Consider the following 16,548-nt stretch of genomic DNA (forward strand, 5'->3'; position numbering starts at 1 on the left):
TTCGGCCATATATGACACATATTTTGATACTCGCAAACTCCTCACTCCTCAAAACCTATGGATGAACTACTTGTACACGTAATTAAGTTTGCACGGATCCCTCAGAGCGCGAATCCTAGTCGCAGTTTCCTTTATATATATATATATATATATATATATATATATATATATATATATATATATATATATATACTTGAGAAACATGTCTCAGCAGCGGACGTAGCCAGGTGGAATGGAGGCTCACGCAGAAGTAGGAATTATGCAGCATGTTCCAACCGTGACAAGGGAGCCTGACAGCGTGAGACACGTATGGATGAAGACGACATTGCTTTTGATGGCTATCACGGAAGAGTTGAAGGAAATACTAGGGACTGAGTACCGGGCCACCAGAATTTTTGTAACAAGCGTCAGGCTAAGTTGGCTATCAATGACGTAGGTCCTTCAAGCAGAAGAAATGTTACGATACCAGGAGATGGTGGTGGTGGTGGTAGTAGTGATAGTGGTGGTGGTACTGGTGGTGGGTGTGACGGAAAACAGTTTTGACAGGGACCAAGTATGTGAGATAGGTGCTGCTTTGAGCAAGATAGCTTTCTCGATTTGCGCCACCCATATACGCAATTGTCGAGCTCTGCAGGCGACATGACCGGCCGCACGTTAATTGTGTTGTAAAGCTCGTTAATACAAGTCTGTGGGTGTAAGTGAGAAACATTGTCTTCGGGCAAGTTGCACTGTTGCCAGTTAGGACTATCGGTAGATGGGCATTCAGCAGGTTATGGCTAACAAGGGAAAATTGGTTAGGCTGATCAGTGCAAGTGTGGTGTGTCACTGTCATGCCCGGGTTCCCGGGTTCGATTCCCGGCGGGGTCAGGGATTTTCTCTGCCTCGTGATGGCTGGGTGTTGTGTGATGTCCTTAGGTTAGTTAGTTGTAAGCAGTTCTAAGTTCTAGGGGACTGATGACCATAGATGTTAAGTCCCATAGTGCTCACAGCCGTTTCACTGTCATGACACGAGTTGTACCGGTCGGTACATGGTGGGGTCTTAGCTTTACTACTGGAGAGGTCGACATGATAGTACAATATATAAAATATGGGATCACTTTATTACAACTTGAACAAGATGAAAAATAAACATCGTAACAATTCATGTGCATAGGGATGTCATGTGAATATTCATTTCTGTCATTCAACCTTAATGTATCATTTGATGTAGAACAAGATACTAGTCTCTTTACACAGAGTACAGTCGACGATGAACTTTAATGCAGAGGTCTGTTGGATTGGGTTGATTTGGGGAGAGGAGATCGAACTGCGATGTTATCAGTCTCATCGGATTAGAGAAGGATGGGGAAGTAAGTCGGCCGTGCCATTTCAAAGGAACCATCCCGGCATTTGTCCGAGGCGATTTAGGGAAGTCACGGAAAACCTAAATCAGGATGACTGGACGCGGTACTGAAACATCGTCCTCCCGAATGCGTGTGCTAACCACTGCACCACCTCACTCGGTCAGAGTTCTGTCGAATACAACTATCGCATTGTTGACTCGGAAAGAACGTGGTGCTATCGTCTCTGACAATGATTTCTGACTGGGCTGAGTGACACTGTACTCAGACGTAAGTAAACGAGCGGATGCAGTGGAAAGTCTTTTGCGCATGTCTACGCCACCGTCTCCCATTCGTCGTTGCTTCAGGCAGCGACTATGTTTACTTGTGGTTCCGTCGCGAGGTACCAACCTTGCATTGGCACCTCGCTCCTCGAACGACAACACAACACGCGTGGTCAGTATATGCGTTGCAACAGGTAGGGTAAGTAGTCCTAAAGACAACAGATGTTCCAGCTTAAAAGAGCCCGTCACTTAGGAAACTTCAAAAATGTTCAAATGTGTGTGAGTTCTTAAGGGACCAAACTGCAGAGGTCAGCGGTCCCTAGGCTTACACACTACTTAAACTAACTTAAACTAACCTGTGCTAAGAACAACTCACACACCCATGCCCGAGGGGGGGACTCGAACCTCTGGCGGGAGGGTTGGAAACTTCGGTAATCTCACAAACGAGAAATTCCAGTAAATGAAAAAGAAGGCAGAAGGACAGGTGACAATGTACCGTAAACTAATGCAGATCTAACAGTCTTTCGTCAAAACAACATAGCCCTGACTCCAAACCAGAAAGGCCCCTGGGTTGTGATGTAAAATGCCTGGGCGTTTATAAGTTGGGACAAATGCCCAGGATAAATGCCTGGGCAAATGCCCAAAATTCATAAATGCCCGTTCATTTATACATTTTAAAGATTAATTGATAAGTAGTACGTATAAAAAATTTTGTACTGATAATTTTGTATTGGAAAGGGTATTTTGCAACACTACTTCTGTAGTGGTTGGATAACCAAGTTGAAAAAGCAGCTTGAGAGTTACGGAAGAGTTATTACGGGAAATAAATTGGACTGTAAACGCAGCCATACACTTTTAATGAGGTCAGTTCTTGGGTTAGTACATAAATTCTTGAAATAAAACAAAGCTCAAGTTTAGAAATACTTCTTGAAATAAAGCATAGTTTATATTAAGTGCGTAGCCTGTAGGAAGTATTTTTACGTATACTATACTACTGCAAAAATATTAGAGTAAAAAAAGTGTATCCATAATGATTTTTGTTAGGGATGAGCCATTTGTCGATTCCGATTCCATGAGTCCAAGAATTGCCGATCCTCTAGGAATAGACTAGTATCGGAATCAAACGATTCCAGGGTCCTCGGCATCGATTGTTTGTTATTAAATCTTTTTTATGTCAGCGTTCTTATTTTATCTTCACATAGCAGTGCAGTTATACGACAATAGATAAAGAAGGGAGCAAAATAAAAAAAAACTTTTGTCTGTCTCAAATGTCATTACATCTGATAGTAAAGCCTCCCCCACTGTAAACAGTTTAATATTCAAGAATACATTTATTATCGAGAAACACTTGCAAGCTCTTTAATACATTCAGTAATAATTTTGTTATCAGTAGCCATTCTTCAGTAATATTCAGAGATTTGACACGGATTGTAAAATGTGTTATATTACAAAGCGATTACCTAAGGACTATGTTTTTTTTAATTTTTATTATATAATTTTTTATTAATACCGTCCTGCTCTCTGGGCATATCACCTCTCGCGAAGAGGTTCGTATCAGTTTAGGTTGATGAGGTGTTGTAGAGGTGGCAGCCATCCTCCAAAGAACATTACGTCGTTTTGTACAAGACAGGGCGCTTTTATATACCTCGGGCGAATCCGAATGCGCGGCATTTCAATAGCGACCGGTAGACCGGGATACTTGGACGCCCCTAAATGGCAGGCTTTCTTTATTGCAGATTTGGAGCTGCATGTCATTAGGATATGCAAGTTCAGCTGAAATGCAGTGAATGTCGCCCCTGCATGTCCAGAATTTCCTCGGTCAGCGACGCTTCTGTGGCTACGACTGACATATCTCAAATACACTTTCGAAGCCCGTTTAAGTGACTGTCAGTCTTCCATTCACGAACTGTTTTCCATCATTTAATTTCCTATAAGCGCCGCGCGGTGAATAATTCCTAAAAGATTTATAGCTTAAAGCAAGTTCTCGTAGATACAGATCTTACAGCAGGTTCGCTATAAGCTTTGCTATTCTTGATCTTTCGATTCATTTATAGCCCAAAGAAAATGTGCTTGTTTTCTACGATACAGTTGTTGCTGTCGTTATACTTTTTCTCTTTTAGCAATAAGATTTAGGGGTACTACAATTTCAAGAAACTACAAAAACGTAGAATTTAGAACAAATTTTGAAACAAAAATAGAGAAAAAATAATTCGGTCTGTTCACTTCTAAACGTGACGTACGTTTATTTGGAAACATGTTGCTCGATATTATACCTGCAAACTTCCTTTCATTTCCTGGATCAGTCTTTGTCTTAACAGTTTGTTAGAAGCGTACAATCGTGCAGCGTGTCATCGTGACCGAATTGTCGGAAAAATTGCTAAAATTTTAGACTGTCACTTTGTCGGTCTGTAGCCTACATTGTCATATAACTTCTGTAAGTAATATGGCCAGGGTACCGATATTTTCTCAGCAACTATAGGAAATAAATAACAACTTACCATTTGACTTAAGCCCGAAAGCAAGATGAGTCGAACTAACTTTGATATGTGAATGTTCACTTTAGACGGCTTTAGGAAACAACCACGCCTATCATTCAAACAGAATACTCTGAAGTTATTATCTTAGTTCATTTTATTTTTCCTCTTCATGCACCTTTTATTTTTCGCCAATGCGAATTGGCACCACACATTTGGATTATAGAGTAGCGCCTTAAGATGTGTGCTGTTTTATTTTCATTCTGCAGCGGAGTGTGCGCTGATATAAAACCTCCTGGCAGATTAAAACTGTGTGCCGGACGGAGACTCGAACTCGGGACCTTTGCCTTCCGCGGGCAAATGCTCTACCAGGTCCCGACTTCCAGTCTCAGTTCGGCACTCAGTGTTAATCTGTTTCATCACAGTTTGTGACAGCATTTGTTTTCCCACGAACAGTTCTTCCCTCTGCATGCAACATTTCTGTTACATTGAGCGGTTATGCGCTGGTGAGTGAAGTAAGAGTTTATGTTAAAGTGTACGGAGCTCATGTGTAGCCTAAATAATTTAATGGCTAGACTTTTGTTGCTTACATGTGATGGATTTCGATAACCCTCAAATGGCGTGAGTAGGAATAAATCGTTTCATATCCGTTTGAAATGAAAATAACACCTGCCATAACATGCAGTTAACAGTAAACGCCTGAATATGACAGGCTGCTGTCAAAACACGTCATGCAAAATTTGCGTTTGGTAGAATTGAATCGCGAGTAAAGAGGAAAAACTAATAGTTTTTCATTAATCACAAATGTTTCAGCACACCTCACCAAATTCCATTCCTATCATGTACAATATATAGAATATACTCGTATTTTGTGATAGTGCAGTTTGAATTCTGTTACAGAAACGAGAAACAAAAAGTACGAATAAATTTGTGTTCACTGTCTCAGCAATTATGTCATAGATTCGACATGACATGATACGGCGTAAAATGATGTATTTCTATTGATCACTAAACATAGTAGTAATGTCGAAATTACATAGTCTTCTCTCGGGAAGGGAATGGGTTGATGTTTCCGTCTTACGACTTCACAGTATGGGTGAAATGTATTCATGTTCAAATCTGGTGCTCATTTGTAGTATTGAATATGAAATTAAATTATGCCCGTTGTAAGACATTTACCGTTAGTTAGCAAAGCTTGGTAGTAGCTGGAATGCGCAAGAAATCTGCCGATGAGAACTACAGTGTCTATGAGTCAAGAAAAGGCAGACACACTTTCGATAGTCAACATCGATTAATCAGTACGTCGTTAATTTGGAAATCGCAGATACCTGTCGTCATCATTATAAAATGCTATCGATATTCTGGTATATCGATATTTTTAGCGCTGCCGTGATCACACATTATAGGAGTGAGTAGATTGTGGTCACTGGCGCCGGCCGGAGTGGCCGAGCGGTTCTAGGCTCAGAAGCACTATACATCAGTAGTGTAACACGAAATACTCAGATGGGAAATTGACACTCACTCCGATGTTGGACAAGACATTCTCATCCTCATGTTGAAGTGGCGTGGTGAGGGGAGGGAAATACGACCACTGGTAGAGATGGCGGTGACTCACCAGGTGTGGGGACCTTTCAAAGCGGCATAACATCGAGAAAGAAAAAGAAAGTATTTTAAAAAAGAAGAATAAACAGGATTGCGGTGGTACGGTCCCTTCTGAACGCCGAAGACGCCCCGAATCTTCGGAGGTTGCCGCCGAAACGCTCGGCAACGCACGACGAATGGCCGCAGAGACTAGGTCGCGCAGAGAGGACGGAACCGATGGAAGAGACGCGAGTAGTGTGTCAGGAGACGAGGAAGGTAATGTTTGTGAGCACCTAGCCGGCTGCGACTGTTATTTATTGGTGGCGCGGCGGCAGGACGTGAGTGTTTACTGGATACAGTGCCAGGGAGCAGACCACTGTTTATAAACACGACACGCGTTGCTTACCGCGCGCGCAGTCCGCGAGGAGTCCACAGCCATTCTGTACAGCTGGCCCGCTCGCGGCTTTGATCACTGCTGCCGAGGCGGCGGCGCCGACCTCCATTGTCGCCCGAAAGCAGGCCTACAACGAGGATACTGACTATCTTCGTAAATACGTAATTGCATCAAAAAAATTTCATTGTTAGTACGTTATCCTGGACACGGGTGTTCATACACGGTCCAGTCACATCAATGTGACCATCGCCTACGTTCGACATCAACGTGCAGTAACCACTTACAGACGGCAGCACTAGCAGTGTAGGGTATATAAAGCGTGTCGGGGGGAAACGGAAAACAGTGCTGTCGTTTTCGTAATACGGAAACGTAGCAATTTATATGACATCCAAAAGGGCATGATCGTTGGCTTCCGGGCCAAGGGTAGAAGCATTCCCGAAACGGCTAAGTTTGTAAACTGTTCGCGTGCCGCCGTGGTTAAATCATATTGTTGTTGTTGTTGTTGTGGTCTTCAGTCCTGAGACTGGTTTGATGCAGCTCTCCATGCTACTCTATCCCGTGCAAGCTTCTTTATCTCCCAGTACCTACTGCAACCTACATCCTTCTGAATCTGCTTGGTGTATTCATCTGTTGGTCTCCCTCTACGATTTTTACCCTCTACACTGCCCTCCAATACTAAATTGGCGATCCCTTGATGCCTCAGAACATGTCCTACCAACCGATCCCGTCTTCTAGTCAAGTTGTGCCACAAACTTCTCTTCTCCCCAATCCTATTCAACACCTCCTCATTAGTTATGTGATCTACCCATCTAATCTTCAGCATTCTTCTGTAGCACCACATTTCGAAAGCTTCTATTTTCTTCTTGTCTAAACTATTTATCGTCCATGTTTCACTTCCATACATGGCTACACGCCATACAAATACATTCAGAAACGACTTCCTAACACTTAAATCAATACTTGATGTTTACAAATTTCTCTTCTTCAGAAACGCTTTCCTTCCCATTGCCAGTCTACATTTTATATCCTCTCTACTTCGACCATCATCAGTTATTTTGCTCTCCAAATAGCAAAACTCCTTTACTACTTTAAGTGTCTCATTTCCTAATCTAATACCCTCAACATCACCCGACTTAATTCGACTAGATTCCATGATCCTCGTTTTGCTATTGTTGTTGATCATCTTATATCCTCCCTTCAAGACACTGTCCATTCCGTTCAACTGCTCTTCCAAGTCCTTTGCTGTCTCTGACAGAATTACAATGTCATCGGCGAACCTCAAAGTTTTTATTTCTTCTCCATGGATTTTAATACCTATTCCGAATTTTTCTTTTGTTTCCTTCACTGCTTGCTCAATATACAGATTGAATAACATCGGGGAGAGGCTACAACCCTGTCTCACTCCCTTCCCAACCACTGCTTCCCTTTCATGTCCCTCAACTCTTGTAACTGCCATTTGGTTTCTATACAAATTGTAAATAGCCTTTCGCTCCCTATATTTTACCCCTGCCACCTTCAGAATTTGAAAGAGAGTATTCCAGTCAGCATTGTCAAAAGCTTTCTCTAAGTCTACAAATGCTAGAAACGTAGGTTTGCCTTTCCTTAATCTAGCTTCTAAGATAAGCCGTAGGGTCAGTATTGCCTCACGTGTTCCAATATTTCTACGGAATCCAAACTGGTCTTCCCCAAGGTAGATGACAAAATGGCACGATGCAAAACCGGTCCGAGCCAACTGTGGTGCACCATGGGCCATAGATGTCAGGGGCAAACGACGGCTGCGGAGATAGACGTGCAGCTGTTGAGCAACCGTACAGACGAACCAAGGGGCTACCAACAGTGTCTCAACGACCGGTCAGCGAACGTTGCTGCATATGGGTCTCTGCATCAGGCGCCGGGTCCGTGATGATTCTGTTCATGGGCGATGAAGGATGGAATTTGGACACCAGTACCGCAACTGGACGTCCACTGAGGCGGACAGGTGGCCTTTTCAGATGGACCTAATTTTATACTCCATCGGACGATGGCCTTTGGCGCGTACGGCGTGGAACGTCTGAAGCAAATACCTTGCAACAATCGTCGGGAGGATCCAGGCCGATAGGCATTCCCTATGTGATCTCGTCATTCTGAAAGGGACAATGGATCGACACAAGTACGCATGTATCCTTGGGAACCATGCCCACCCCTACATGCAGTTTGTTTTTCCTCTGCACGATGTGATCTACCAGCAGGACAATGCAACCTGTCACACAGCTCGCATTGTACCTGTGTGGTTCGAAGAGCAACAGTATGAGTTTACCGTACTCCCCTGGCCACCAGACTCACTGGATTTAAACGTAATCGAAAGTCTGTGGGACCACCTCGATCGGGCTGTTCGCGCCATGGATGCTCAGGTGAGAAACCTAGTGCAGCTGGCTTCTCTCAGGTGGCCACATTAATGTCAACGGACAATATGTGAAACAAATGTAAAATCGAGAGCGCCTAAAGGAAACATGACAGGATCACTCTTATTTTCTGTTTATAAAGTAGGAAGTGTTACACTTCCATTGTTTGCTGACGGCGCAGTTGGGACCAGGAAAGATCCATGTGGGAAAATAAGGGACGGCTTATACGCAACACGCATCTGGCGTCCAAATGGCAAGTTGAAATTAATGTTGATAAATACAAGATAATCCCATAGATGGAAAGATCAAGTAACTTCTGAACACAACATTAGTGTTTTGTTGGTGGACTGATGATCGGTAGCCGGCTGTGGTGGCCGAGCGGTTCTAGGCGCTTCAGTCCGGAACCGCGCGACCGCTACGGTCGCAGGTTAGAATCCTGCCTCGGGCATGGATGTGTGTGATGTCCTTAGGTTAGTTAGGTTTAAGTAGTTCTAAGTTCTAGGGGACTGATGATTTCAGCTGTTAAGTCCCATAGTGCTCAGAGCCATTTGAACCACCTTTTTTTATTTTATTTTTTATGATCGGTAAACCTGATTAAATAACAAGATTAAAAATCAGTACAACGGGAAAACAGCCCAAGTTGCAAATGCGCTACCAATCTATTCCAAAACACCGCGCACAAAAACGGGATTTTTGTGGGGCTCGTACCTTGGTTGTGTTTGTGACAGAAAGTTAGGGTGAAGTGTTTTGGGTAGTCCTTGGGGAAAGGACCATTTATGTACCCAACAGGAGGATCGTCTTACTGTAGCTATCCTGCAGTACAGGGTAAAACTTTGTATATTACACACTTCCTGAAACATAGTCAAATGGAGCAAATGGTTCAAATGGCTCTGAGCACTATGGGACTTAACATCTGAGGTCATCAGTCCCCTAGAACTTAGAACTACTTATACCTAACTAACCTAAGGACATCACATACATCCATACCCGAGGCAGGATTCGAACCTGCGACCGTAGCGATCGCACGGTTCCAGACTGAAGCGCCTAGACCCACTCGGCCACACCGGCCGGCGGAGCAAATCGGTTTGTTCTCTTTGTGTTAGATGTGATCTACAGTGCGACTTAAGGAGCATTTGTAGGTACCATCTAGTTCATGAGCGGTTCCTGAGAAAACCCGAAAAAAGCGTTTTCGCAGTCAGCAGCGGATTTGTAAATAACTATCCGCAGCAAATTGTTCGAAATTTGACGTGTATTTGCTTGGTATTTATCTGGAAGTGCCATTTTCCCATTTTCAAAAATCTTTATCCGTTATCCAGAAACACCTCAAAAACAGGGTTTTTGGATATCAAAACAGAGCCGCAGATTCAAAGACGGATATGCACAGAAAGTGGCTGTAATTTTTACGATATATTTCTAAAGGCCTGATCTCGAATAATCTTGAACAATTTCTTGATATTCTTATCCATTTCCGAGGTACAGAACTTAAAAGTTACCCTACTTGAACACGTAAAATACGCACGTAACATCCGGTGTGACGCGAAAATGTATTAGGTTGGTGCATAAATTCGCAGTGTTTTTGTTTTGCATGTTGATATTCCGGTTGCTGTGGATTTATTTATCAGTCGTCATTCATTATGGCTATTTCATTGTTGCAATCTGAATTTATATTTTGCCAAATTGTCTTTTGGAGAGAGTTAGTGGAGCTGCGGACGTTAGAAAATGGAGCGCCAAGCGGAGGAAACGGTACATTTCCGACATATTCTTCTGTTTGAGCTCAATAGTGGGGTGATAACAGCGGAGGCAGCCTGAAACATGTAATGCCTTTGAACGGAGCACGGAAAGAAAATAACTGTCTCGTTTTAAGGAGGATCGGACATTAGTGACTCTCCACGTTCAGGAAAACTTTCGGAGTTTGATGAAAATCGCTTCGACGCATTGATCCACGATTATCGACGTCAGTGTACACGAGAACTGGCAAATGCGATGAATTGTTATCATTCCACCGTCTTAAGGGGCTCCGGAACGCCCTATACTTGCAATGTTAAAATAACGCTTATAAATTACATCTTTCCTCACAAAGTATTTGAGGTAGGAAGTTGAACTTTTTACAGATTATTTATTGGAATATGGGCTACAACTTAACACAGGGATTTTACAAAATTTTAGTTCAGTTATTAAAGATGATTTTTTTTCAATTGTAATGAAAATTCACAACATTTTTTTGCAATTTTTTATTTATATATTCAAAAATATACAGTTTTTTGGAAAAAGGCTGTTTAAATTATGCAGAAGGTATTGTGTAACATTTACTGAAAGTTTGAAACAAATATGTTTGGAAGATCCTTAGAAAACATGTAATTAGTATGAGAAAATAAAAGTTTTGTGAATCGAGCGACAAAGATTGGATTAACTTTTTAGTGCATTCCAGGTCCATAGGATGGATTATCTTCATCCTCTGCAAACTCCTCCTCCAGCTTCCTCTTGTTCCTCCTCCTGTTTACTCTTGCTTGTATTTCTAGACTCTTTACAGCCCTGTCTGCAGCCCGAAGGCGTTCCTTGTCTAAAGCAAGCATCGCTCGTTGTTGTGTTCGTAGATTTTGCTACCATTTCTTCAGTTGCAGTTACTGCAACACTGTTCCAAAAGGTGGTCATGTATGAACACTTATCACATTTCAGTTGTATTTCACTAGCAAGTCCTACGTGCTTTATTATGGAGAGTTCCAGACCAACTTCACTACAATGAATACATCTTACACAGTTTGAAAAAATTCCTTTGAGAACCGACATATCAAATATTTCATTCACATCCGATTCGCCCATAAAACATTCATAGTTTTCACTCATTGAACCAAGCTTCTTCTGTGAAGTATTTTCTTTCCCACTTTGACTGCTATGGGCAGGTGTACTTGAGGGGTTAGGTTCACTGACTTGATTACCGTCTTTATTGTTTACAGTAATAACACATACCTTTGGCTTTCCAACATTTCTCCTTTTCTTAAAAGCCTTCAGAGGATTTCTAATAACTTTACTTTTACTCATTATTATACTTCAACAAAACAGAGACTCAAGAAACAGAATTAATTACGAATATTTTCGAGATAACGACAGAGTAAATAAACATGAAACAATCGACAATCACACCAGCGATATATATTGAACCATCACAGGTTAGCCACAACACATACTTAATCTCACATCACTAAAATGTACCTGATGAACACGGACGTTAATAATAACACCATTTGACAGCAGTTTAACAGCGCCACAGTGGGTCACGCCCATGTAGAACACATTTCAAAAAAAATTTAAAAATAGTTGTAGTCTTCGGAATTGAATAAATTATATATCTATTAAAAGGTAATACTCTGCAGATTCAGAAAACGCAAGAAAGTAAAAATTGAACTTTTCATGATTTTGAGCCTTTCCGGAGCCCCTTAAGACATTTGCACGCAATTGGGAAAGTTAAAAAATCTGGTACCGCATGCTCTAAGCCAAAATCACAAAAATCAGAGGGTGGCCGTACGTGCGTCTCTGCTTGCTCATCATCAATTCTCTCGTGAACAACAGCGACCATTCCTATCTTGTAACGTTACCGATGACGAGAAATTGTGTCTTTATGCTAAGATAAGGAAAATAAATGAATGATTGACCCTAAACAAAGCAGTAGATCCCCGTAACAAAGACCACCGCGAATCCACTGGTGGAACGGCGACGGTGTGTTGTACTACGAATGGTTTCTCCGAGGTGTAAGACATCACTGCTAACATTTATTGACAATAACCGAGACGTCTATACAAGAACAACGACCAGGAAAATTGCGCGAAGTGAGGTTGCTCGACGAATACACCCGCCCGCATTCTGATAGAGCTAGACTGACGAAAAACACTATGCGGATGTTGCACCCTCAGATTGTCACCTTTTCCGCTCTACATCGAACAACCTTCAAGGAATTTCCTTTCCGGATGAAAATGCGCACTGAACATAGCTGGATGAGATCTTCGCCTCAAAAACACGTGATTTCGACAGTCACGGAATCGAAAAATTACTCCAACGTTGGCAGACTGTTTCAATAGCGAACGAGAATACATGATTAATGACTAATGTATCTGTTATGTGAATCTGTTATGCTTATTAAACGTATGGAAAAACGCTGCGAACTTATGCGCCAGCCAAATAGTTTATAAAATGGCGTAGCAAGGAGAAATATACAGTACCGTGTCCTTGTTATCATCAGGGGGGTTTTGGGAACCCCATGTTGTTGTACTGAAGCACATGCAAGACATTTTTGGGTGTAAAATCCTTTTCATAGAATGTTTGCTATCAATTGTGGAAACTAACTACAATCAACTTGAATGAGCAATGAAGACCCATATTGAGATATGCCATCTTGATTACCCTGTTGACTCGCATTTTTATTTATGAATCTTTATATACATTTTTTTCTTCTATTTGTGAAAAGATTGTTGTTTCTATGCCTGTCCATCTCCAATCATAATCTCATTTCTAAACCTTTCAGTGGATCACTTGTTGCTATTAGAGATAATGTGTGTATATGTAATCATTTTCTAATTTACATCTTCTGACATATGGTTTTTGTGTTGATTGTGAACTTATGGTCCTAATACAGAGGGTGGACAAAACATGGAAACACCAAAAACACAACACATTATGATGCCTAATACAGTGTTTCACTGTTGGCAGCTATCAGTCTGCATCATAGGTTTGGGACAGCGTAAGACAGTCATAAACTTGGCCAGAAGTTGGAAATACGATGTAATGAGTATCATTGAACCAGATGACTTTGTTTCTTTGCTCTGTATTCTACACTTTATGTCTTCAGTTTTCCTGATACAGGCATTTGCTTCACCGACGTGTGCGTTTGCAATTCCAGCTTGCCCTGCAGTTCACAGCTTATGGTGCCCCCTTCATGTTTTTTTTGTGCTAACAGTTTGCAAGTGTGACAATCAGTTCTGCAGTGACTTTTGCAGCTGTTGTCCTCTTATTTTTTGTCACAATCCTCTTCGATTATTGTCTATTACAATCCCTCGACACACACTTTCATCTTTGCTGTGGCTTAGCGGATGACATTTTTCCACTTTCCCTTTATACATTGCCTCTTGAAACACCAATAACTTTGTTTTTTTGGTGGCAGAAGCACTTACCATAAGAGCACCAACAATTTGCGTATGTTCAAATTCACACAGCATAATGCACTCACAACTACACAGAACACTGTTCATGGTCAAATACAACAGCACCATCTGCAGACTTGGCAAGCATCTGCATTTATGTTCAAACATGCGTTTCTCATGTTACTTTCATATTTTGTCCAACCAGTGTACTATACCATTCAGATGCTTATATTTCTTCACTTTGCAACTAAAGCACATATTTTTCACTCTGTTATGAATATTATGTTTTACTTGTATATGTTGTTGTCTGCTTTCAATAAATGATTTTATAATATTGTTGGTGTTCCCACTTATTGCTTAGTAATGTAATGTCTGTAATAGAAACCAGACATTCAACTCTAGAAAATGTTTGGAATTGTAAGAAATCTCATATTAATTTGTTGTTCCAGGTGTCAAAAGAAGAATATGATACATGTCGGATAACAAATCCAAATCCTCGTATCATAGCCATCTGTGATAAACCATACAAATTAATGTACTTCACCATAACATTTCGGTCGTTTACTCCTCAACCTGGAGGTCTTGAGTTCCAGCCAGGACAGGACTACTACTTCATCTGTACGTATATATGTGAAGCAAAGACCGTGTTTGGTGTTCTTGTTCAGTATGAACCAACTTTCATGAAATATTTGTGTTTGAACATACATTTGACTGGAGAAATTATTCTTGTTATCCTTAGGTTTTATTCAGTAGTTCCATGCAAGTGCTTTGATACTAGGTTTATTAGAACTAGCATGAATTTAGAACCAATATTTATTATTCACCACAACTGCAGTATAACAACACAAGGTCCCATCAGTGATTTCTGGATATTTATATTTGCAAGATTGTCTTTAGCCATCAATATTTGCAAGTGAATCACTACAAGCATTTGCTTTTGTAAAATTAGTAGGCATCCTCTGCTTAGTTATATGATTTAATAGTTGGTTTTGTAACACCTGAATGCAGTTATATTCATTTAATGATTTACATGATTGTTATTGATGGGAGTAGACACTGTGGAATTTGAGAAGTGGAAAATAATCAGTAAACATAAATAAAAGAAAGGGAAAAATTGCACCCGAGGTTGCCAGGATTAGTAGTGTGCATATGAATCTAACAAAATTATGCAATGACTCCCAGTATATGGATGCAGGTGCCACATTGTTAATGCTTTTCCAAGAACCTATTTTTTTGCAAAACTTATTCCTCACATTTTGCAAGAACTGTGAAATTATATGCCCATTTCATGAAATTTCTCTCTCTGCACTGCATGATAGCTTTTTTTATGTACCAGCTTCTAATTAAAGCCAGTCCATTTGGTATGTATTGTAAGGAGCATTTTTCTTGTTTATGCACACAGCTTCACTGAGAATTCAGGAGTGTTTGCAGAATTCTAGAAATAAAAGAAAGGGAGGTTTCGAGTCAGCTATTTTGTCAGTATAGAGATCATTAGAGACTAACCACTAACTCACATAAAACTAAGGAGAAGTTGGGATAATGAATTAAAATTCTGGGTGAAGAAATAAAGATTTTAATGTTTACCAGTGACATTGTCATTCTGTCAGACATGGCAAAGGATTTAATAGATAAGTTTAAAGAAATGGATAGTGTCTTGAAAAGAGATGATATGAACATCAGTAGAAGTGAAACAAGTGTAATGGAGTGTAATTAAATGGTCTGGGAATGGAATGTAACATTCTGTTGACATTGAGCTCATTAGAAACGCAGCACTAACTTAGCTAGTCAAAGAAGGAGATAACCATCTGTGATCAGTTTAAGGAAAAATTTCTGAATTTTTTTCATATTTGAATATTTGTCTGCAGTTTTGATTATGATGATCAGTTATCACCTGACTTTTGACATTATAAGCTCAAAGGTGTTCTATAGAATAAACAAATACAAACAGTACCATACATTCAAAGTCTGGATTCTTAATTGCTAAGTGTGACACAGTTGTGCAAAGGATTAAAATTAAAATTCCATTAATGCACGAAAGAGTCAGATTATAAGTGCTCTTCCTGCTTTTTTTATGCTGTCAGATTTCTAAAATTAAGCACAACAGGAACTACGTTTTTATCAACTACGATGTGAAATACAGTAATACTTATAGGATAGTTAATAGTTTATCTTCGGGTGCGTTCAGAGCTTTTACAATGTGGCAATAGCATCATTCGCTTCTTTTATCACATAAGTCCTGTTTTCTGTAGAACTACTTTTATGCAAGATACAGCAATTTTCCACAAGAATTTAGAGGCTAACAAACAATTTCACAAGAGAAAGAAAGATAAATCATGAAGGTTTCAGGATGCAAACACGAAACACTGTTCTTATTTCTCAGTTTTGTACAGTGACATAGACTAGTGAGCTATAAGCATTAATGACTGGTACCATGAAATATAGATCAAATTTATGATGCATTTAGAAGCCTTGACTCCACTCATAGTATTTCTAAACTGTGTACATGATTTGCACAATGATATTATTTCAGACACAACAATATGAATCTGTTCTCGTGTAAACCTGGTGGTTTCCCCCCCCCCCCCCCCCCCCCCCCCCCTACTATCTCATAGTGATTAATAGCAACTACTCTTTGTAGATATCTCCCACCAGAAAATTAATTTCATGTAGTTGCACCGAGTTGCTCATTACCAGGCTTATGTGTATATGCAAATATTTATAAATGGATGGATGTTTCTAGAATAAAAGTTGCATCCTCTTTTTGTGAATGTTTGTTCTCATGTGTTACTTTACTGTCAACAGCAACCTCATCTAAGGATGACTTGCACCGCCGCATTGGTGGTCGCTGCTCATCACACAACATGAAAGTTGTGTTCAAGGTCTGCTGCCGTCCCCAGGACCACAGCAATCAGAGTGAGTATTTGAAGTAGGGTGTAAAAATTTACTGTTTCTGTGAGTAATAATTTAATGAAAGATCCTCGAT

General features: G+C 40.6%; 1 protein-coding gene across 1 annotated transcript in view; it reads left to right on the top strand.

The window, feature by feature from the left end:
* The window catches only part of LOC126469815 (ephrin-B1), a 576,130-nt gene that overhangs the window by 541,927 nt on the left and 17,655 nt on the right, over positions 1 to 16,548 (top strand). Inside the window, exons 3-4 of the mRNA XM_050097094.1 lie at positions 14,015 to 14,183; positions 16,368 to 16,478. Of these exons, the coding sequence (XP_049953051.1) occupies positions 14,015 to 14,183; positions 16,368 to 16,478 (280 nt within the window). The remainder of the gene's footprint in view (positions 1 to 14,014; positions 14,184 to 16,367; positions 16,479 to 16,548) is intronic.

This window comes from Schistocerca serialis, chromosome 3, assembly GCF_023864345.2.
Source record: "Schistocerca serialis cubense isolate TAMUIC-IGC-003099 chromosome 3, iqSchSeri2.2, whole genome shotgun sequence".
Classification (NCBI taxonomy): Eukaryota; Metazoa; Arthropoda; class Insecta; order Orthoptera; family Acrididae; genus Schistocerca; species Schistocerca serialis.